The sequence below is a fragment of the Indicator indicator genome, chromosome 10, assembly GCF_027791375.1.
Source record: "Indicator indicator isolate 239-I01 chromosome 10, UM_Iind_1.1, whole genome shotgun sequence".
NCBI classification, from domain to species: Eukaryota; Metazoa; Chordata; class Aves; order Piciformes; family Indicatoridae; genus Indicator; species Indicator indicator.
In genome coordinates this window covers 15,027,396-15,050,591 of record NC_072019.1, presented here as the reverse complement: position 1 = coordinate 15,050,591, position 23,196 = coordinate 15,027,396, and the positions used below count along the sequence as shown (strand labels likewise).

The 23,196-nt window shown below is 43.2% G+C and overlaps 1 protein-coding gene across 1 annotated transcript in view; it reads left to right on the top strand.

The window, feature by feature from the left end:
- HMCN1 (hemicentin 1) overlaps positions 1-23,196 on the top strand; it is a 204,862-nt gene that overhangs the window by 50,250 nt on the left and 131,416 nt on the right. Inside the window, exons 6-11 of the mRNA XM_054384518.1 lie at positions 1,279-1,385; positions 5,811-5,931; positions 6,513-6,776; positions 7,039-7,183; positions 9,806-9,927; positions 15,538-15,813. Coding sequence (XP_054240493.1) covers positions 1,279-1,385; positions 5,811-5,931; positions 6,513-6,776; positions 7,039-7,183; positions 9,806-9,927; positions 15,538-15,813 — 1,035 coding nt within the window. The remainder of the gene's footprint in view (positions 1-1,278; positions 1,386-5,810; positions 5,932-6,512; positions 6,777-7,038; positions 7,184-9,805; positions 9,928-15,537; positions 15,814-23,196) is intronic.

The following is a 23,196-nucleotide window of genomic DNA, read 5'->3' as shown; positions in this document are numbered from 1 at the left end:
TCCTTTGTGATAGCAAAAAGTGAATGAAAAATTAAAAATCATCTCTGCTGTCTCCACTAGGGAAAGTTTGATTTGTGATTCAGGATGTTTTTAAATTTTATTTTACTTAAGAAATAAATGATCTTTGTATAGATGCACTTCTGACATTTAAATTGTTCCAAATAGTCAATTTTTTGACTTGGAGGAAACAGAGCATCCTCCTGTTCTGACCACCTCCATCTGCTTTCTTACACCAAACTTGTGACACTTCTGTTTTTCAAATATCTATGTAGTCACTGAACTCTCGTTTAGGGGTTATGCATGATGGTTGTTTTTTTTTTATGTGGTGAAAGGTAAATGAAGGTCTGGATTCTTTGAATTATGAGAGCATTTGGAATCAAACCCTGCCTTGTGCCTATCTCCAGCTGAACCATGTGTGATGGGGAAAGCAACAGCAGATTCGGATGCTAATTAGTCATTGAAGATGTTTTGAACAAATCTATTGTTTACTGTTATGTTGATGTCTTAGCAACCTGAAACAGCATTCCAGAAATAAACTGAGATCATACTTTGTATTCTCTGAATGACTTTTGGCTAAGGATGTAGCTTAAGTTTTAGTATTTTGGAAATATTTTATGCACGAGATGGGTTCCCTGCAATATAATCTGGTCTGCTTTCCACCAAGGCATTCTTTGTTTGCTTGAAAGAAATTTGATCTTCAAACGAAGATACATGTGGTATGGTGCAATGTGAAGACTTGCACTCTCTTATTGATGTCTGTGATGTCAAAACAGGCTAAATTCCCTGTGAGGATCTTATATGCATTCCCAATCTTAATCACTGCCAGGAGAACCTGACTTATCAGTATTTTTAGTTACGGGCTTTATCCCACTTGAAGTAGGTCTAAAGGCTGGAGGAGTGAATGGGCTGGCAGTTGGCGACTAGGTTAGGGTAAGTCTGCTCTAAGATCTCCTTTGAGGGAGTTTGCTTCTGTGCTCTCTCTTTTCACTGAAAGATGAGTATTTTCCACGGAGGACTTGTTTTGCTTACAGTTTCTGGGTTTCCGACAGCTGTTTGTTGTAGACTATTAAATTTCCTGAGTGACTGAAAAGAGTGAAAATAAATATGTGGTTTTAGTATTTTGGCAGAGAATTACAGGAAATTTTTAGTGTTCTAAATGTCACTGACTGCTCAGTATCAAGTAAGTACATGAGTATGAAAGAACAATGTTCTATTTACTCTAGATTTTTAGGCAATACTGTGTTTACTCAATACTCTGTTTACTTCCTGTTTTCTTAGGCAAGCAGATCAGTAAAGAATCAGGACTGAATGAGTTGTTAAATATCCATAACTCTGCAAAGGTAGTAAATGTCAAAGATCCTGAGCCTGGAACGTGGACAATTAAGGTAAAGTTATTGCAGACATCACAAATGATGTGTCCTATAGCTTACGTAAGGGGTTGTGTAATGATTTACTACCCTCACATTCTAGTTGCAGCCTCCTCTGGCCCTGCTCCACCAGGTCCATGTGTCTCCTATTCTGAGGGCTCCAGAGCTGGCTCCAGCACTACAGGTGGGGTCTCGGCACAGTGAAGCAGAGGGGCAGAATCCTCTCCCTCCACTTGCTGCCCATGCTGCTGGGGATCAGCCCAAGACATGGTTGGCTCTGGGCTGCATGCACGGTGCCAGCTTGTGTCCAGCTTTTCAGCCACAAGTACCCCCAAGTCCTTCTCCACGGGGCTGCTCTCCTGGGGTGCTGTATGTGGGTTAACAATCCTTCTCAAACTACCTTTGTGCGTGTGGCAGAGACAACACACGCTTCACTGGGAATCTAGCTATAAAGATGTCTTTTATGGGTGACTTCCCCTTCAAAAATGACAAGATAGTATTTACATTTCTAAACTGAGCAGAAGTGTTGATCTGCTGGAGGGTAGAAAGGCTCTGCAGATAGATCTGGCCAGGTTACATGAGCTGAGGTCAGTGGAATGAGATTTAACAAGACTAAGTGCCAAGTCCTGCACTTTGGTCACAACAGTCCTATGCTTCCTGGACCAGAAATACTGCAAAACCTGATGCAGAGACACAAACAAACAGGCAAAAGTTTGTGTCCTGCTGGATTTAGTAACATCAGACATACTGGATATTGAGAGAACTCTTCTACAGTCAGTGCCTTAGTATTCAACTCTGTAGCTTGATGGAGTCTTCCAGGTTAATCTTGTAGTCTAGTGGACATTCAGGGCCTTTCAACACAGAGAAAGAGCGCAGCAGAAGCCATGTGCAATCTCTTCCTGGCCCTGTATGGCTGTTGCTAAGACAAGGCCTCTTTGGATGTAAGCTGAACCATGAGGAACTGCTTGTATATGACTGCACTGCAGTGCCCAGACTTCTGGATTCCAGGAATTGCTTAGAGAGGAACTTGCCACTTCTCTGGACTCGGTGTATGACACCCTTTGAGGCTAATAATCTCTCCTAAAGCCACGGCTGGCACTCAGCGTGGTGCATGGTGCCAAGTGGCTCAACTGGAAGCAAGCCAGCACACTCAGCTAGATGCAAACCAGGCCTGGCCAAGGCATAAGGCTGCTCCTGAAGTGAGTGTTTTTTAAGGTGGTTTGGCTTTTTTTTTTTTTTTTTTTTGGGGGGGGGATGGTGGAGGTGGTGTTTGTTTTGTTTTGTTGTTGGTTTCTGTCCCCAGTTCTGTGGAGAATAAAACTTCCACATATATATCATTTGGGCTGAAAAAAAAAAAAGGGAAAAATGTCTTGAATACAGTTGAAAAACTTTAATTACTTACACTTTCATGAGCAAACCAGATCTTAATTAGGTTTGTGCAAACAGCTTGTATATTTGCAAACAGTACTTGTCATTTGGAAGTGCAACAACTTGCCATTTTAGTATGCTAAATCATGGTCAGCTAACAAAATCAACTGCAGAATGATCAGTCCAAGAAAATCCCACCTTAATGCATGAATAAATGTTAGTGCTCAGTAAAGTCCTGAAAGCAAAGGTTCAAAAATGTAAAACGCACACCATGCAAATCTAGTTGTCTCCTGTGCAGCAGAAGGCCTCCAACTGCCTTCATGTACCTCAGTTCTGAGGACATCAATTCTGTGCATCTATATGTGTTTTATAAAGAAGTTTTCCTTCCAGGTCTGCTGCAGCACCCTTAGTTTAAAAGGTGACAGGGTCTTTTCAAAGAGCAATGACATGAGGTGAGCCTGTGCACTTCAGAGCTAGCTGTGGGCCTAAATTTATCTGCTGCTCCTACTGCTGAGACACCTACCAAGAGATGGGACCTCAACAGGAAGTTAGGCTCATTTAATAGAAGACAGAGCATCACACGATGAATACTGGGTTCACTTTTGGACCCCTCACTCCAAGAAGAACATCGGGGGGCTGGAACATGTCCAAAGAAGGGCAACAAAGCTGGCAAAGGTTCTAGAGCACAGGTCTTGTGAGGAGTGGCTGAGGGAACTGGGGTTGTTCAGCCTGGGGAAAAGAAGGCTGTGAGAGGTTCTCTACAACTCCCTGAAAGGAGGTTGGAGCCAGTGGGGGCAGTCTCTTTTCCCTGGTAACAAGTGATAAAACAAAAGGAAATGACCTCAAGTTGTGCCAGGGGAGGTTTAGATTGGGCATTAGGAACATTTTTTTTCCTCAGAAGGGTTGGGAAGCCCTGGCAAAGGAGTCCCCGTCCCTGGAGGGATTTCAAAGCCATGTAGCTGTGGTACTGAGGGACATGGTTTAATGATGATCTGGAAGTGCTGGGTTAATAGCTGGACTCAATGACCTAAGTTATGATTCTATGACCTATTCCATGATTTTGTTTCATGAAGTTTATTTTTGGTTAATTCCTTCCCCACAGACCTGTACTATGGTCTCCTCTTAAAAGATTTCTTGGGAGCAGTTTGGGAGGTGTTCAGCATCTTGCAAATTACAGTTACCTCCAAGTTCCAGGACAGCAGCACTGGAAGCTCTCATTCCTCCTTTTAAGCTCTTACCTGCTTTGTGTTTTCAGTTGAAATGGGGAGCATGTGATGGAGGGAAAGCAGTGAGGGAGAGGCCATCAGCTGCGTTCAGTTCTGTGGTTAATCAATAGGCCATAACTAATTCCTTGAAGACTTCCCTGCCCTGTAGAGTTATCTCATCTGTGTGAATAAGAAAAGGAAAGAAGAAAAAAATCCTGCATTTTGGGCAAGAGCTAAAACTTCCTCATGTCTTTGTCTGTGGATTGTTTACTCAGCTTTAGTCACTGGCTTGTTCTGTTTGCACTAAGGTTTTAAGGCTGTGACTGAAGAGTTAAAAAACTTCTCATGAAGTTTATCCATGCTATAAAAAGAAAACTTTGTCACTGAGTTTGTCTAATGAAGCTTTAATTGCCAATTAACACTCGATAACATGAGTTGTTTGGCAGACTGAGGTATTTCTTTGTATTGTTAGCAGCTGGTTTGTATCAAAAAGGCTTTAGTGGTGAGTTTTTGGTGGTGAAAGGCTAACCAAATAGAAGCAAATCAAGGCTGTTTGAATCAGATAGACATTGATTTGTCACAGTGTCTAAATGGCTGTCCCTGGGCTGTTTGCTGTGAGAAACAACTATTTAATTGAATATTCACATGCAGCTGTGCCAGAGGTGGTTACTGAGCTGAAGGAATCATGTACTTGAGAATGGATCAGATAATGCTCTCTGCACAGGTAAAGCTTGGTGGAGTGATTTCATGCCAATACTAATTTTATTTCACACTGCAAGACTCGTGTGCTGTGTCATCTCCCAGAACAAAACCTCAGAGTAGCTTCTACTAACTTCAGGTTGATCTTGGCATCTTATAGCTTAGATATCATTCTTCACAGCCTTTTGATCTTTATTTTGTCCTTCTTTTCTGGTTGAAATTGCCCATGGGTCTGTGGAAAAAAAAATCTTACTCCAGGCTCATTGCAGCAGTTGGTTTTTTTTTTTTTCATTTTTTTTTCCCTAACATCTGAAGGTTGTAGGATAGGTGAGAACAAAAAGCCTTGGGTTCCTGTGCAGTCATGGCAAGTAGGAGTTGTCTTTTTCTTTCTCAGCACAGAATGATAAAGTGACTTAAAGAAGATAACTCAAAATAATTATAAAATGGAGAGCCTGCATAAATGCACCTGTACCCTCAAACATCGTGAAGCAAAGGCTTTTCCAGAATGGGTGGATGGGTGATTTGTGATTTGTTTCTTGCTAATTTGGCCAGACTAACAAGGTGTGGGTGGTGGAGAGCCAGAGGTCAGAAGCAATTCTGCACTCTCTACTTTCCACTGAGACCTTGACTGGAAAAGAGAAGAATCTTTAATATACAGGATTGATTGAGCTTGGTCTGTGCTTGGCACTTGTTGGATGATAGGCAGTGCCAGTGGTGCTTGCATGTGCCTCATGGGTGAGTTTTGTGTACATCGTGGAAGGGAGCTTACTAATAAATGAAAAGAGAAGATACTTATTGGAAAGAAATTGTTTAGTATCAGTAAAATGTTACACTGATTCTTTTCTTGACTTGTTTCATTTACTATTTTATAGAAAACTTTGTAATGGTCAAAATCCTTCAGTGTCCCATTGCAGTCACTGGCATGTGACAAGCACTGGTTGTTCTGTGTTTCCCAAACTGTCGCTTTCTGCTGATGCTGCAATTGTAGTGTCCAGTATGTAAAAGTAAAGCTTTATTAAAGGTGTTTTTGTGTACAGTTTCTGACATAAACCTCCTTTCTGCCTTGTTTTTAATCAACACTGAAGGCTATCCACTGAACTCAGTGGCTAGCTCAGACCTGTTGCTGTCCCTGAAGCACTCCTCATGCACATGGTCTCTGTTGCCCTTTTAGACCTCAAGCAGCGGTCGGCACTCTGTTCGGATCACAGGGCTCAGCACCATCGACTTCCGAGCTGGGTTCTCTAGGAAGCCAACCTTAGACTTTAAAAAAACATCCAGCAGGCCAGTGCAAGGTTTGTTTCCATTTCAGTCCATACTAAGCAGTAACTGGTTTTGGGGCCCCAAAATCAGAACTTAAGATGGTCTCTCAGGTGAACTTTGAGATAAATCCAGGGTTGCTGTTGGTTGGTTTTTAAGCCTTGAATATGTGAAAGCAGCCAGCTTTCCTGTTTTATCACATTATGGGTGCCATTTTTTTTTTCTTATTAGCTTGGGATTTTTATGTCTGTTAGATCCAGATTTTTTTTTAACTGTGAAATACCTCAAAATTGCAATGCTTTCACTGTTGCTTTTGGAGCTTCAGAAGACACCTTTGGCTGTGGGGCACAGTGAGGGGTTAATAAAGAAGCTATTTCAGGAACACCTGTTAGAAATGAGTAATTTAAACCCTCATCAGCCTTGTGTCTCCTGACAGCTAATCAGCAGAGCACAGTTTAGCACAGCCTCAGATTTTGCTACTTAGCAGGGGTTGAAACTGAATGGTGCATTCATGGGGTAGTGAGCCATACCTGTGGAATTTAACCTTTCCTTCCCCCCCCACCCCCCCTATTTATTTTTCTTAACACTTAAAATAGCACTTTTTTGTTTTTTCTAGGGATTCCTACCTTTGTGCTGCTGAATACCACAGGGATCTTTCTTCCAGCAAGAGTAGACAGGCTGGAACTTCTGAGCATTACAGGGGAACTTCTTAAGATATTGCCTGTGAAATACTATCCTGACAGAAAGCCCTATGGACTGTTCAATATTTCTGACTTCATTCCACCAGATGAAGCTTTTTTTGTTAAAATCACTGGCTATGACAAGGATGATTACCTTTTTCAGAGAGTCTCAAGTGTTTCATTTTCTAGTATTACTCCTGGTAAGAGATTTCATCTTGATTTGCATGTGTATTTGTCATATCTGAATCAGTTAGGACTGACATCTAGTATCTTTATCTAACATATACAGGTACTTTCTGTGCTGTTTCCTCCCAGAGTTTTATCTCTAGATTGTGATGGACAAGTTGTTGTTATCTACTAAGTACATCTTTATCAGAAATGGAATTTCTTTTTCATCAAAGGGAAAGATAGGATTCATGCTAGCTGTTAATTAATCTTTTGGGGACCGTTTGTTTTCTTCAGATGCTCCAAAAGTTACAATGCCCACCAAGACTCCAGGATACTATTTACAGCCAGGATCTGTTCCTTGCCATGTAGAAAGTCTTATACCTTTTACTCAGCGGTTTACTAAAAATGGAGTAAAACTAGGAGTGGATCAGTTCTTCAGGTAAGTAGTGACCTTATGTTTCCCAATCCTGTTTAGTTCCTATTTATATTCTATGATTTCTATTAATTATTCAATATTACATACTTCAATTTTATAACCTATTGCTTCCATTCTGTTATTTTAGGTGATATTAATTAGGGAGAGATTTATAATGTACATATATGCACTTTTGAGGAGGATGCCCACTCTGTGTATATGATGATTAGCATAGGCAGCACGCCCAGGGAGGAGATTCTGTGCCTCTGCTCTGCTGAGATGCCAGCTGCCGTGCTGGAGTTAGCCCTGGAGTCAGCCCTGGAGTCCTGAGCACAGCAGACAGAGGGACCTGTTGGAGTGGGGCCAGAGGAGGCCACAGCAATGATAGGAAGGCAGGAAGCCTTCTGTTGCGAGGCCAGGCTGAGAGAGCTGGGGTTGTTCAGCCTGGAGAAGAGAAGGCTCCAGGAGGACCTTTTCATGGCCTCGAAGTATTTGAAGGGGGCTGCTGGAGAGGGAATTTTTATAAAGGCATGGAGTGACAGGACCACGGGTAATGGCTTTCAACTGGAAGAAGCTTGATTTAGGTTAGACATTAGGAAGAAATTTTCCCCATGAGGGTGGAGAGGTACTGGAGCAGGTTGCCCAGAGAAGTTGTGGAGGCTCCAAGCCTGGAAGTGTTGAAAGCCAGGTGGCCTTGAGCAAGCTGGTCTAGTAGGAGGTGTCCCTGCTTGTGGCTGGGGGGCTGGTGATCCTTGGGTCCCTTCCAACCCAAACCATTCTGTGATTGGATAAATAAATGACTTCACATTGAAATGTGCTAAGTTATCCCAGTAAGACATGCTGTAAGGATTTATGTGCAATTAGTGTTTTTTAGAGTCCATGCCAAGCTGTGCAGCAGATTCTTTGAGGTGTGTGTTATTCATTGCTGCCATTGTGTTCAATATTTTTTACTGGCCAGGTGTCTGTTTGCCATGGTATCCCACTCTGGACATATTTCCTTTTATACTTCTATTCTGAAGGCTTCCATCTTGGCTTAGACCAAAAATCAGGGTATAGGAAGAACAGAGTTGCATAACTTAATTTTAAAGACACTTTCATGAAAAAGAGAGAAATCTCTCGCTTTTCCCTTAGAAGACTGCCTTAGTCTGTAGTATTGGTAGTTAAGCCATGTCTGTTTGCCAGCACTGCAGGGGAAGATGTCCATGTCCTAAGTTTGGTATGTGATATACTTACACTAGATAACCTATATAAAGTAAGAGAGAAGTACGAAGCCATTTAAGGTCATTATAGGCTGATCTCATTTGTGGGGTAGTTGGATTGCCTGTCTCATGCTGCTACAGCAGTGAATTTCCATGCTAATTCCAAGGCTGTTTTGTTCTTTCTATGTCCTTTAAGGGTTGATAAATCAATCTATCCAGCCAAACAAAAGAGACACGAAGGCTCTGCTAATTCAGAGCTTTTCCCATAAGGTGGCAATTGCCAAAACTATGGTGGATGTTTTAGCGCTCATCAGTTTTGTTTATGCGCCATAGCAACATGCCACAGGGAGCACTGGGACGCTGCAGAACCACCACTGTTTTGCTCATTTATGTCCTCATCTGCATGTCTGTTGCACCATTAGTTGTACAAGATGTGTATTTGTGCCTTGAGAAGCAGTCAGAATGTTTGTTTCTAAGCAGCCAGCAGTGTAGTTACGCTTTTGGTCTCTTCTAGACTTGATCGCTGTGTGCAATACATATGTGGTGTTACCGCTTTGACCTTCCTGGTTTATAGAAAACCTGCAGGTATTTCTCTGGGTTCCTGTTATGTTATCTTGCTCATTTCTTCTGTATTCAACCCTCCATTTTCAGTCTTGAATCCATCATTTCTGCTTCTCTCTGTGTTGTCCTGTGTATTTTTGCATGGTTAAGCAGTCAACATGCAGAATATTGGATTATTGTAGTTATTGCTGGTAAGTTCAGAGGTGCAGCTGGCAGAGCAGAAGCTGGTCATTTTCCTACTGATCCTTCACATTTTGTTGCATTGTAAATGTTTGGGATGGTCCCTGCAGTTTGAAAAGCACATAGAACTGCCTGGATGTGATTTTGTACGTAGGGTATATGCTGCTGCCTTCTCAGCTGTGCGAACCCAACAGTGGGTTTGCATACAGAGGGGGAAAGCAGCTTGTGTCTGATAAGGGATGGGCTCTCCTTTATGTGTAGCCCCTGTCTGTGCCTGGGATTTTGAGATGCTCACGCTGGGAGGATGAACCACAGGTTTGGCTTTACAGAGAAACTCATTGGCATTAAGGAAGGGTGTCTTCTCAGGGAGTAAATGCAACGGGAGAGTGACAGCAACTATGTCAATGACTGCAGATGCAGTGGGTTTAGTTACTGTCAGACAACTGTTGACTGTTAAAGGCATTTGCCTGTTAAAAGCATATTTATAATGTGAAGGGGAGACATTCTGCACAAACTTAATACTTGAAAGAATCCTGACAATGTTTATGCTGTTTCTTGAAGTAAAATGCATAAAGCTAGATCCAATTTATCAGAGGGTCTAGATTTCCTCTTCATTATTGTGAGAATCTCCTGAAAGTCTGCAGTCAGTCCTTGTACCTCTTGATTCCTTCAGGAATTTAGTGAGTGTGCCCTCTTCTTCCTCCAGAGAATCATCCAGTATGAGCTGGGAAATTGCCATGGTCTCCTTATCTGATGAAGGCTTCTATGAATGCATAGCAACTAGTAGTGCGGGAAGCGGCCGTGCGCAGACGTTTTTGGATGTGTCAGGTGGGTAGAGGTCCATCAAGTGTGCTAAAACATCTTGCTAGAACACAGAATGGAGCATTTGGGGCTACTAAAATATATTTCCATTGCCAAAGGGCTTTGTGCTTTTTCTCACCCAAGTACATGAGTGTACTGATGTTTATTCAGCACATATGTATTAAATATTTACCTTCGATTTGTTTTAATTAGTTCCCTCCACCAGGTGAGCTTGCAGAAAAGATATGGCCTGAAGAAGCAGCAAATGGAACTTCAAATTTCAACTGTTCTCATTTTATTTCAAGCTGTAGTAGCAATTACCTTTACTCAATTATATGTATGTGTTTTTCTGAGAGATGGGGAATTACGAAAGCAGCATTCAAAAGTCTGTTTTTTTTTTAAAACAAGATTCAGTGGATGATTGTAATTATGGAATCATGGAATTGTTTAGGCTGTAAAAGGCCTTTGAGATCATCAAGTCCAGCTGTTAACCCAGCACTGCCAGGTCACCATTAATCCATGTCCCTCAGAACCCCAGCTACACTGCCCTGAAATCCCTCCAGGAACAGGGACTCCACCACTACCCTGGACAGCCTGTTCTAATGTTGAGAAATTTTCACTTGTTCTATAATTTGTTAGTAGGGAGAAGAGACCAACTCTCACCCGACTCCAACCTCCTTTCAGGGAGCTGTAGAGAGCAATGGGTTCTCTGCTCAGTTTTTCTCCAGGCTGAACAACTCCAGTTCCCTGAGCTGCTTCTCACAAGACTTGTGCTCCAGACCCTTCACCAGCATTGTTGCCCTTCTCTAGATACACTTCAGCACCTTGATGTCCTACTGGGACTCGGGGGGACTTTCTAGTAGTGTGGAGTAGTGGAAATCTTTTTATCTTCTATTACCTTGACTGTAGGAAAAATCAAGAAGAAAAGCTTATTTATGTCTGTGGAGGGATGGATGAAACCCTGTCCATTCTACAGCAAATTTTGTCACTTCATTTTTCACAGGTGCTATGGAGTCTAGGGGAAAGGGAAAAATAATTCTTCTTTTGAAACACAAAGCCATTGGCTGTTGCCTTCTGTTTGTGTGGGTCAGCCACGTGTCATGCAGAAGTGTAAACTATTGCTCCTGATTAGGGAAACCACTGGAGCTGAGTCAGTTCATTTAGAGTCGCAGCAAGGATAGCAGAGCTCAGAACAGCAGCTGGAATTCAGCCTCAGGGTTTCATGTAACTACTTGTCATCAAAGTAGCCTTGTCATTTATCTCCTGTAGTAGCTAGTTCAGTTGGTTTACCTGGGTTATAAATTGTAGAATTACAATGCAATTTGGGCTGGGGGAACTTTGGAAGGTACCTAGTCCAATTTGCAGCTCGGAGCAGAATTAGCTTCCAAGCTTGATCGCGTTTCTGAGGAATTCATCCAATCAAACTTTGAGCCTCCCCAAGGATAGAGATTTCACAAGTTCCACAGGCAGCCTTCAGCACTTAACTACCCCCACTAGAAAAATATTTTGCATGTCTAGTCAGAATTTCCCCTCCTGTGTGTTTTGACCACAGACTCTCATCTCTCTTTTTTTTTTTTTTCCTTTTTTTGTGTGCACACACTGTGAGAAGACTCTGATTCTGTATTCTCGAAAATAACACACTCTGTAGTTGAACGTTTCATCTTTTCTTTTCCAGGCAAAGGTGTTCCTTTCCCTGCAGTATGAACAAATTCAAAGAAACCACTGTGATACCACTGGTTCCAGGCAAGGCAATGTTTGTACAGAAACAGTCCTCTTAAAATCATAGATTTGTTTTGGTTGAGAAAAGACCTCTAAAACCATTGAGTCCAACCATTCTCTAACTCTCCCAAGTCTGATGCTAAACCTTGTCTGTCACCACCACATCCCTGCATCTTTTAAACACCTTCAGGGATGGGGATTCAACCGTCTCCCTGGGGAGTCTGTTTCAGTGTTTGAGAGCCCTTTCAGTAAAGAAGTTTAATGTCTGACCTAAACCTCCCTTGGTGCAGCTTGAGCCTATTTCCTCTCCTCCTATCACTTGTTACTAGGGAGAAGAGACCAACTCCTGCCTGGCTACAACCTCCTTTCAGGGAGTTGTAGAGAGTTAGAAGTAGCTGTAGAAGCTGCAGCCATGCTTCCAGAGAAAACTGAAAGAGAACCCTAACTTCTTCCTTGTGATACTGGTAGCACTTGAAAGTCAAGAGTGATGAGGGGAAAAATTCCTGTATCCTCTTATTTACAAAGCACTGAGAGAGCAACTGAGACTGACTCACTATGTAAACATCAGCAATTAGTTCTGTCTTGAGCCATGCAGAGGATTAATGTGAGGGACATGCTTTGAAATCCTTGTGTACAAATATTTGGAAGAAAATTACTTGAAATGTCTTCATTAAGCGAAGTAAACAATCTGTTCAAGCCTTCTTAGTTTGCCCAGCTTGACAGACAGTGTATCACAGATAATCCTTCTTGTCAGCTGCTGTGTGAAAGGTATTGGAGCTGTGCCAACATTTTCTAGCTTCAGAAAAAGCAAACACTTGAGTTTGTCTTTGTCTTGCTGATGTTAAATCTTTAAAACACCAACTGGCTTGTTAGCTTTTTGCAGGCTCCTTAACTGAAGTGCCAGTGAAGAAGTGCTCTGAATTCAGGTTGGAGTCTGGCTGGGGATTGCTCTGTGTGTGTGCACTGTTGGGGTAAGGGGCTGGTATCATCCAAAAGATGTGCTCCACCAGGCTGATAATCAAAAGATGGGATTTTGGTTCTGTATTGGCCTTCATCTCTCTTTTTTAAGTTTAACTAGAACACTTGGTGAGAGGTCCATGGAAAGGATTTGTCTTTTCTCCCAGTCAACCCAAAGCTTAAGCTGTAGAGGAGGAACTCCATTCTATGTAAACAAGTGTAGCTTTTCTTGCCTCTCCTCTGCATGTGTTAAAATACCCAGTTTTGGTAATGAGGGTGATTGCTGTCAGGGGCAGTATTTGTGTGGGAGCAGAGCTGCACACCCAGCATGCAGAGTGTGTGAGTGATCCACTGCTATGCAGAGACAGAATAACAGAGTTGTTTTGGTTGGAAGAGGCTTTTCAGATCATCGAGTCCAACCATTAACCCAGCACTGCTAGGTCACCACTAAACCATGTCCCTCAGCACCACATCTAGATGCAGCATAAAGCTTGTGAACCACATCTGTGACCCCACATGAGACTTAAAGTGAGGAGGAGTTATGACTGCCTCTGAACTTAGGAGTAACTTTCACTCCTAATAAATACAGACTTTTTAATTCCCTGTTATCCTCACAGCTCTCCCAGCTGTCATATTTCTGCTAAAGCATCCCACTCAGAACATTATTCATTGTAAGCTTTTCTTTTTCACAACTAGGGAAAACCAAATATATATGCTTTTAATATATATGCTTGTAATGTATCAATTAATATGTAGTGTATTTTCTTTCTCCAGCATTTAAATTTTGTCTCCTTTATCCATGTCTCTCAAAGAAGGCTTGGGCTAAATGATCTTTAAAGCTTCCTTCCAACCCAAAACCATTCTGTGATTCTAAGGATCAGAAGGACTGCTCCTATTTTAAGCATTTGGGTTTCAAAGTTTAATTCCAGTACAGTGCTTTCTTCCAGAAGTGCGGTAGGAGTGTACAGATGAGCAGCAGGGTGGAAAGCAAATAGTGACAAATAGTTCAAGTTACAACATAAAGTCCTATAAAGAGGAAGGAAAAGATTATGAATCTACCTAAGATTTCAGTGGAAACTGTTAAGGGGTGTCATAAATGGCTGTTGCCTAGAAATTCTTCCTGCCTGGCTGTTGGAGCTCAACCCCATGAACTCAAGGGACCTGAGGGTCTTGGTGCCAAAACTTGGAGATACTGCTACTGCTTTCCTGTTTACACATTTGTCAGCGGTGAAGCTGAGCAGGTGTTGCAGACACAGAGGGCAACAGCGATGCAGCCAGCTCCACAGGCTGCCACAGACAGGGTGCTGCATTCAGCAGCAGCTATGTGTAGGATTTTTGCACAGCATGGAAGAGCCACCTGCCATCCTTCTTGCTGGCTATAAGGATTGAAACTCTCTAGTGAGAGCACACATGCACTGCTTTCTAGAGCCACATCCTCTGAGTTTGCAGATCCTCTGACTACTGCCAGACCCCTCTGTTCCCCCAGTACCACTGCCCAGATCCTCTTGCCAACTGTTCCAGCTTGAAGTCTGCTAACAAACTTGCACACACCAACCACCCACCTGGTTTGGGGAAGGTACAAATTTGCTCCAGATTCTTGCCTGCTCCAGTAGCTGGTACTCAGACCATGGTCCCAGAGAGCCTACACACTGTGATCTGCCTCCAGTACTGGCACCCAGTTCACTCACGCTGGTCCCCACAGTAGCTGGCGCTTAGTTCTTGCAGGACACACAGAGGAAGAGTGGGAAGTGATCTGATACAGACAGTGGATTTACTGGGAAGACAGGACAGACTGGTGATCAGGAGTGGGCAGAGTACTGACTGGTGATGTTTTACATGCCACAGGCTCCTTTTATACTTCTTTTTGCCTACTCGCCACGTTGCTCCTCACCGATTCACTTCCCCTTCAAATTCCTCCCATCAGTCTGAATGGTTCAACAGCTTCCCCCCATATCTGGAACCTGCTGGGTTTGTGTCCTTACCAGTAGCAAAGCTTAAGTTGGCCTAACTTTTAAATGCTGCTGGTTGCTCCTTGACAGCCCATAAATTAGCAGCTTCTGACTTGGTTTCATTGTTGCTGTAAGAAGAAGTTGCTAGTGGCATGTTCTTTTTCATACACAGCATGTAAAAATCTAGTGTGTAGTTCAGATTCCACCATTTCACCTCAGGGATCAGACTGTGGGATCTGGTGGTGGTTCCTGTCTCTTCTTGCTGTGGTACTCCTGACCTTCCTCAGTGCAAGATGAGCTCAAAGAACACAGTAACACAGTCCTAGATGCTCTCTCATACATGATGTGAGCTTCCATCCTAAGTGATACAATAGTTTTGACCTAAATCAGGTATGTTCTTATGATGTAAGCTTCTGTCAGGTAGCATCAAGAAACTGGGATTCTGCCCTGGGTTCTGTTACCTGGCTTCAGCCATGTCTAAAGCACAAGTCTTGAGGAGCATTGGGGAAACCCAGAGTTGTTTAGCCTGGAGAAAAGGAGGCTGAGGGGAGACCTTCTGGCTCTCTACAACTCTATGAAAGCAGGTCTCTTCTCCCTAGTAACAAATCCTGTCACAAGAGGAAATGGCGTCAAGTTGCACCAGGAGAGGTTTAGATTGGACACGAGGAGGACTTTTTTTTTTTTTCTGCAAGAGTGATCAGGCATTGGAACAGCCTGCCCAGAGAGGTGGTAGAGTCACCATCCTTGGAGGGATTTCAAAGCTGAGGGTACTGAGGGACATGGTTTAGTGGTGACCCACCAGTGCTCAGTTAATGGTTGGACTTAATGATCTTAAAGGTCTCTTCCAACCAAAACCATTCTATGATTTTAAATATTAAACCAATATTAGTTTGTGTTGGGTTTTTTTGCACTGTATTGTACTGAAGTTATTTACCAGGAACGCTCCCATCAAGCAATAGTTCCCAAAGCATTCTCTTACGGTTTCGCTGTTCGTTCTGGTTTTTTTACACAGAGCCTCCACCCCTGATTCAGGTTCCAAATAACATCACGGTTGTCCCTGGTGAAGCAGCCGTCCTGACCTGCCTAACGTTAAGCACTGTGCGTTACAACCTCACCTGGCAGAGGAATGGCAGGGATGTGAGGCTTAAGGAGCCCCTGCGGATGAGGATGATGAGCAACCTATCTTTAGAGGTGAAGGCTGTAAAGCTCACAGATGCTGGCAAGTACAACTGCATTGCTACAAATGAGGGGGGATCCACCACGGCATCTGTCTTCCTTACAGTGCAAGGTAAGGTGGAAGCTGCATGTTAAACTTGGTGTGGTTTATGTTTTCTTTGTCTTGTGAGCTGTCTCACAACTTCTGTGTGTTATTTTGTTTTTACCTCCCTCCCCCCAACTCCCCAGTATTTGTATCCAGCCTCTACTTTGAGAAATTTCATGGGCTGGCTATGTGGAATATTTTTGATAGAATAGTACTTTTAAATTTTTCTGTTTATTTTCTTATTGTATCTGTTTTATAGTGCCAAGGTAAAAACTGACCCAGATTTTATAAAGGACTAGATTTGATGTAGGCAAGGACATGAAAAATGTGTCAGAACTGGAACAGCGTGGGTGAGACCAAACAAGGTCTAGATCTGTGCTTTTGTTTCATACTAGCAACACATTTCATAGAATCATAGAATGGTTTGGGTTGGAAGGGACCTTGAAAATCATCTAGTCACAGCCCTCTGCCATGGACAGGGACACCTTCCACTAGACCAGGTTGCTCAAGGCCCTGTCCACTGTGGCTTGGAATACTTCCAGGCTCAGAGCCTCCACAACTTCTCTGGGCAACCTGTTCCAGTACTTTACCAACTGTTAAATTTCTAGCAAGGATGAATGCAAAAAAGCCATGAAAAAAACTCAACTTCCCCATATTTTTGGAAAAATTAGTTTGAAATTTTGTAGGATTTTTTCCATGGAGACACTCAAGTGTGTCAAAGGCATCAAGAGAAGAGCACCCTCTTCACCCCCCTCCTCCTTTGTTCATCCTTTCCTGGGATCTAGCTTTTCCTTCCTAATGTCTGTAGAGCAGCTGGGAGCTTTAACACAATGACCAAATTACTTCTGGCAGTTTTTTATGGTAAAGCTAAAGAAGTTTCCTGCCACCACAGCAGAATGTTGAGTTTCAAATCACTTATCTACATAGAATCGTTATATCAAATAGTTGGGAGTTAGATTTTGGCTGGTCTTGTTATTGCTAACAGCTTTGAAATATGTCTGAGATAACCTTCTTGGACAGTTTAGACAGGCTCAGTGGGGAGTCTGAGTTGTGTTTTCTTTCATTTCTAATTGAAGATAAAATAAGAATATGAATAAATATGTAGGGAGTATGCCTAGAGCAGAATAAATACATAGGGAACATACTTAGAACAGAAAAAATCTGTAGGGAACATGCTTAGAATAAATATGTAGAGAACACTGCAGCTGAATTCAGCTTTTTGCAGTAGTGCCTGCCTCTTCCCCCCTGGAAAAAGTAATCTGCTGCCAGCCTTTCAACATCTATATGCAGGAGCTGAATGCTATCAGGATGGTTGTGTGTCTGTTATTTGTGATCCTTTTGGTTTCCTGGGACAAAATTATTTCCATCAGATTTTCTGTCGTGTGATTGTATCATATATGACCTGCAGTGCTTGATAGGGTCTGGAGTAGTATATTCAAAAAACCAGTTTGTATTTGGCAGCTACTGTGTAAAGGGTCTCCATATGCAAGGAGCAAGAGCGTTGCAGAGTTGTCATTATTAACATTCTGAAGAAGGAAATGTGAAGTCTTGTTAATAGATTGAGATGGTTCATGCTTTGCATAGCTGCAAAGTAATTGAGAATGTCAAATTAAATTGATATTGAAGCCTTTTATTGTTGTTGGGACAGTTCCAGAAAGATCTCTGAGTTTTGGATCATAAGAGAATAAACACTGCTTTCATCCCTATTTTCCTTCTGGAGTAGGAGCTAAGGCAGAGAGTGAATGTTGGTAGCTCTAAAAATAACCCAGCATCTGCTTGACATGCTGAAGTGGATTGTAGTAAAACCTTGTTTTGAAAACGTTGAGTTTGGTGCTGCTGTTTCTGAAAGAGAACATTCAGCTGATTTCTGTGCCAGCAGCTGTACAAATACAAACTGAGATCTTGAGTGAGAGCTGACTTTTTCCCCCAGTTGCGTGTTCTGTGTTCAGAACATGCTAAACTGTGTCAGTAACTGTCCCACAGCTAGATGAAGATCCCATTAAAGACTTGTGCCTGTTTCTGGAGTGCTGGTACTGCTTAGAGTAGTCTGAAATGTCTCTGAATGCAGTTTTATAGCCTTCTAGGATCATATTAGTGCTTACTGAGTGTTGTGAGTAACCTTTAAAGTACACCCTCATCTGTGGACCTTGTTAAATTGTGGCTACAGAGTGTGAATTGCTCAAGTCTTCCCAACAGATTGGTTTTATGTGGAATTTTTAAGGGCATTCCCTGCTGTGTCAGATCCTTCCTATAATTTGTCAGGAGCATACTGCAGCTAGGTGAGGCTAGAGATTGGCCAGAAGTGTGAAACATTGATGATCATATAAACTTTTCAATGATACATATCTCACTGATGAGGGAAATTCCAAGAGCATGTAAACTTTTTTCTTTCCAGCCTGTTCCAGTCTAGTAGGCAAAATAAGATTTTGCTATGCGCATATTTAGCAAGTTGAAATAATATGGCATGTTTTGGTAGTTTGATGTTTTCACAGAGTCAGAGAATGGTTTGGGTTGGAAGGGACCACCAAAGGTCATCTTGTCCAACCCCCCTGCAGTGAAAAGGGACATCCTCCACTAGATCAGGTTACTCAGAGCCTTGTCAAGCCTGACCTTGAATATCTTCAGGGATGGGGCCTCAACCACCTCCCCAGGCCACCTATTGTAGTGTTCCAGCACTCTTATGGTGCAGAACTTGTTCATAACATCCAATGTAAATCTGCTCTTCTCTAATTTCAAACCATTGCCCTTCATCCTGTCACTTTGGAAGGCCTTTGGAAACAGTCCCTCTGCAGCTGCCTTGTAGCCCTCTTCAGGTACTGGAAGGCTGCTATTAGGTCTGCCTGGAGCCTTCTCTTCTCCAGGCTGAACAATCCCAGCTCCCTCAGCCTATCCTCATAGCAGAGGTGCTCCAGCCCTGTCATCATCTTCACTGCCCTCCTCTGGACCCATCAAGTCTATGTCCTTCCTGTGTTGAAGGCTCCAGAGCTGGACACAGTACTCCAGGTGAGGTCTCACCAGAGCAAAGAAAAGTGGCAAAATTGCCTCTCTTGACCTGGTGGCCATGCTGCTTTTGATGCAGCCTATGATACAATTTCCCTTCAGGTTTTTTGTTTTGTTGGTTTTTGGTTTGGTTTGGTTTTCTGTTTTTATTTGGGTTGGTTGTTTTTTGGGTTTTTTTTTGTTTTGTTTTTTACTTAAAAGAGTGTGCATAATGAAGAAATTTCAAATACACACTGAAAACCCAGATCCCAGAAATTCAGGTGATGCTAAATGTAATATTTATGGTAATTTTGCTCGTGGTCTGGTATGAGTAATAGAATTAAGCACTTCTTTTGATGGTTGAAACTGTCCTTTGTGTCTCCAACACAGCTGTGTAGTGTGTAGAGGCTTTTACAGCTTTTGCTTGTGTTTACAGTGGTGATTAGTAGAGATGTTTGAGTTTAGTCATCTCAATACATGATGAATTCCTGCAGTTGGTTAACAAGAAGTAAGGCAACACTCAGCATTTGTCTTGTTGGGAACCATCTAGGGTAACCAAGTAACAGCTGCTGTGCACCAAAGCTCACTGATGAGCAGTATGCAGGGCACCCTGCCACCTGGGTAGACTTGATCTGAATGTACAGGCATAACAAATTCATACATCCTGCAGTTACTGCTCTGGCCATAGCATGGTGGAAAAACATGAGGAGAAACTTCTTTGCTGTGAGGGTGCAAGAGCCCTGGAGCAGGCTGCCCAGAGAGCCTGCAGTGTCTCCTTCTCTGCAGAGATTCTATACCCACCTGAACATTGTGATCGTGGGCAAGCTGTTGTGGGTGACCCTGATTTAGAACTGGATGATCTCCAGAGGTCCCTTCTGGGATTCAGTGATATGGTGGGTTTCCTTTGCCTGCTAATTTTAAAAGGTTTTAAAAATGTTAAATGCCTGTCTGGTATCACCATCACAATTGCAATGTGTTTTTAGCAGCTGCTTACAATTAGTGCTCTTAAATAATTAGAGTTATCTGTGCTAGGGTCTAAGTGCTGGAAGCCTCTGAGCCACACCTGGAAGGAGTAAGTGCAGATTTTATGTGTTGCACCTGCCCACCTAAGAGATAAAGGGCCCTGAAGAGCTCTAAGTGCTGTTATAAGTCTGCTGAGTGATCTTTTGTCGGTGGAGTTAACTATGTGAGATGTGCAGCAGGGGAACGTGGGACTGATCCACCTGACAAGATGTAAGCGTGCTGCCTCCTGTAGGGAGCTGCTGTGGATGCTTCTCAGCCAAATAACAGCTTGAAGTCCTGGTTGGAAAACAGTCACTCAGGAGACAATGTATGTGACTTGGCTCGACTTCAGCAGCAGTAACGCTTGGGTACTTTTCAGCCAAAGGGCAGAAACCTGAGCTGAATGAGCAGCCCAAAAGTATTTATGTCAGGGGTAATTCCAGGATGGCCTGGATCGTCAAAAGGTAAGTTATCTCCTTGGCATAATCCAGTTCTTCGTTCCCTCAATTTCCGCTTCTTTTCTTTGAGAAGAGACAGTACAGAAATAAGCAAGTCAGTCTTTGAGATCTGTGTATAGAATTGTAGAATGTTAGGGGTTGGAGGGGATCTCTGGAAATCGAGTCCAAACCGCCTGCTAAAGGAGGGTCACTTAGGGCAGGTCACACAGGAACACACCCAGGTAGGTTTTGAAAGTCTCTAGAGGAGACTCCACAACCTCTCTGGGCAGCCTGCCTCAGGGCTCCAGCAACCTCACAGCAAAGAATTTTCTCCTCATATTCAGATGGAACTTCTTGGGTTCTAGTTTGTACCCATTGCTCCTTGTCTTATCACCAGGCACCACTGAAAAGAGACTGGTCCCTTCTTCTTGACATCTGTGCTGGTTTGAGGCCAGCCAGAACATCTCTTGCCCCGAAAGGGACAAAAGAATGACACACGCAAACGGATTGGAGAGTGATGGAAAAAGTTTAAATGGAAAAACGAATTGGTGAAGCTACAGAAAACTACAAACTACAAAGCATAGTGGAAAAGAACATCCTAAAGCACACAGAACCCCCTCACAGAATTCCCAAAAGCTTCCCAGTCCTCCCTTCCTCTCACCTGAGGGTCTACCCAATCCCTCAGGGCTCTTCCTTCCCCCCCCTCCCACTGCTAGGCAAGTCTCAGGCTGGCCAGGTCTGAGACTGCCCCCCCCTCCATTCTCCTCCTGGCATTAGGCCTAGACAGGCCTAAGAGGCCTTGAGGATACTCCCCCGGCATTACCCGATAAGAGAGGACATCTCCCAGGGAGCAGAGGGAAGAAAGAGGAAGAGAATGACTCTGCAGATGGCCTTATAGGGCGCAGGATTTATGGGTAGAAATACGCCATTTCCTGTGTCCACCCCTCTGGGTGGGCACCCAGGACACCAGAGGTGTATCTCATGTAGCAGTGGCAGGGGGCATCCAGCCTAAACTGCCACAACATCCACCCTTCAGATATTTATAAACATTAATAAGATTCCCTCTCAGGCTGTTCTTCTCCAGGCTAAACAGCCCCAGGTCTCTCAGCCTTTCCTCATCAGGCAGATGTTTCAGTGTCTTAATTGTGCTTGTGACCCTCCACTGTCCCTCTTGAACTGGGGAGCCCAGAGCTGGACAGGGTACTCCAGATGTGCCCTCACCAGGTCTTGTCAATATTGTTCACATAGATCCATGCTAAAGATGTTGAATTTGTGCTTGGAAGAGTCTCACAGGAGCACCCATGAATGTAACTGCTCTGTGTCACTTACCTAAGCTAAGGCATAAGCAGTTATGAGAGCAGAGATGTCCATGGTTTGTGCTATACTGTCACATTTGCAGAGTGGGGGGGAGAGGATGACTCCAGACAGCACACCCTGTGCCTCTGCATGCCAAGGCTGAATTGGGAAGGAGAGCAGTGGGAACTTGGCGGGTAGGCGAGAGAGCTGGCAAGTGAGAGAGGCAAGATAATGATGTCCAAAGACAATATTCCTTTTTAATTGGGCTCACTTGGTTGATGCCAGAAGTAGAGAGGAATGTGACTGGCTGATTAATGATGAAGGTTATTTTTTGTTTATGCCTCTTGAGTGTTTTGATCTTTATTGATGTTGCAAGAAATCCATTCTCAGCTTGCTATTCACACAGGAGCCTCTGCCGGTTTTTCTGTTTGCATGCAATATTTCACCTAAGCTGCTTTCATTTGGCTTGTGAATGAAAGTAGAAAATGGAATATGAATTCCAGTGCACATTGGTAAAATGTGCTTTAAACTTAATAGAAATCAGATGGCCATTGAGGATGCCTGTTGAGAAGGGAGTGACAGGTTATGTGTGTTTTATTTCATGAAATGGGATATAATGGGAATTCTCTGCCTGAGAATTCCATCAAAGTGGAAGTCTGTGCCCAGGGAGGACACACTGTTTCCATCAGGAGTGGGGAAATGATAGTACCCCTGTACATGGCTCTGGTGAGTCCACAGCTTGAGTACTGGGTTCAGTTCTGGGTGCCACAGTATAGGAAGACATTGAGGTCCTAGAGGGTGTCCAGAGAAGAGCAAGAAGGCTGGTGAGAGGTTTGGAGGGCATGGTGTACAAGGAGCAGCTGAGGGAGCTCAGAGAAGGAGACTTCACCGCCTCTCTGGGTGGTCTGATCCAGGGCTCCAGCACCCTCACAGCAAAGAACTTTTTTTCCAGTTCATATGGAACCTTCTGGGTTCCAATTTGTGCCTTTTGCACCTTGTCCTGTTGCTTGGCACCACTGAAAAAAGAATCTGGCCGCATCCTCTTGCCCGTCTACCCTTTAGCTTTTGCTGAGCCTTGATTATATCCCCTCAGGCTGCTCTTCTCCAGGCTAAACAGCCCCAGATCTCTCAGCCTTGATTTAGTGATACAGTTATTCAGTCAATTACCATCTACAGGCTGGCTTTGGGGAAAAACCTTCAGTTAAAAAAAAAAACATGCAGGAAGTAGTGGAAAAAGTATTGACAATGAGTTTGGGTTTACTAGCAGAGGGTGAAAAGAGCAGTTTTATGTAGTATGAAATAAAAATTTGGTGTTTGCTGTCCCTTTTTCATGCAAAGTGGGGCAAATAGTGGTTACAAGTGTGAATGCCTTAGACGCTGAACTCCTCAGCCCACCCTTCTGTCTTTTCAGAAGCTTTACACACATGATCTGCGTTGTTTAAAAGATTTTATTCTGCAGCCTTGAATGGGATGGGCATTGTAAGGAGCTTGTGCTTCTCCTGCCCACTTACATCTTCCCTGCAATACGCAGAACCAAAGCAAAAGAGATAAGACTGAGCTGTCATACAAGACCTGTTCTATGTGCCTGCCTGGTTTCTGACCTTGGAGCAAGAAAACAAGATGGCTAATGAGGGGCAAATCTGGCCTCACTGATTCTAGCTGGTAGATTGAGTTTTGCAGCTGTGTATATTGACTT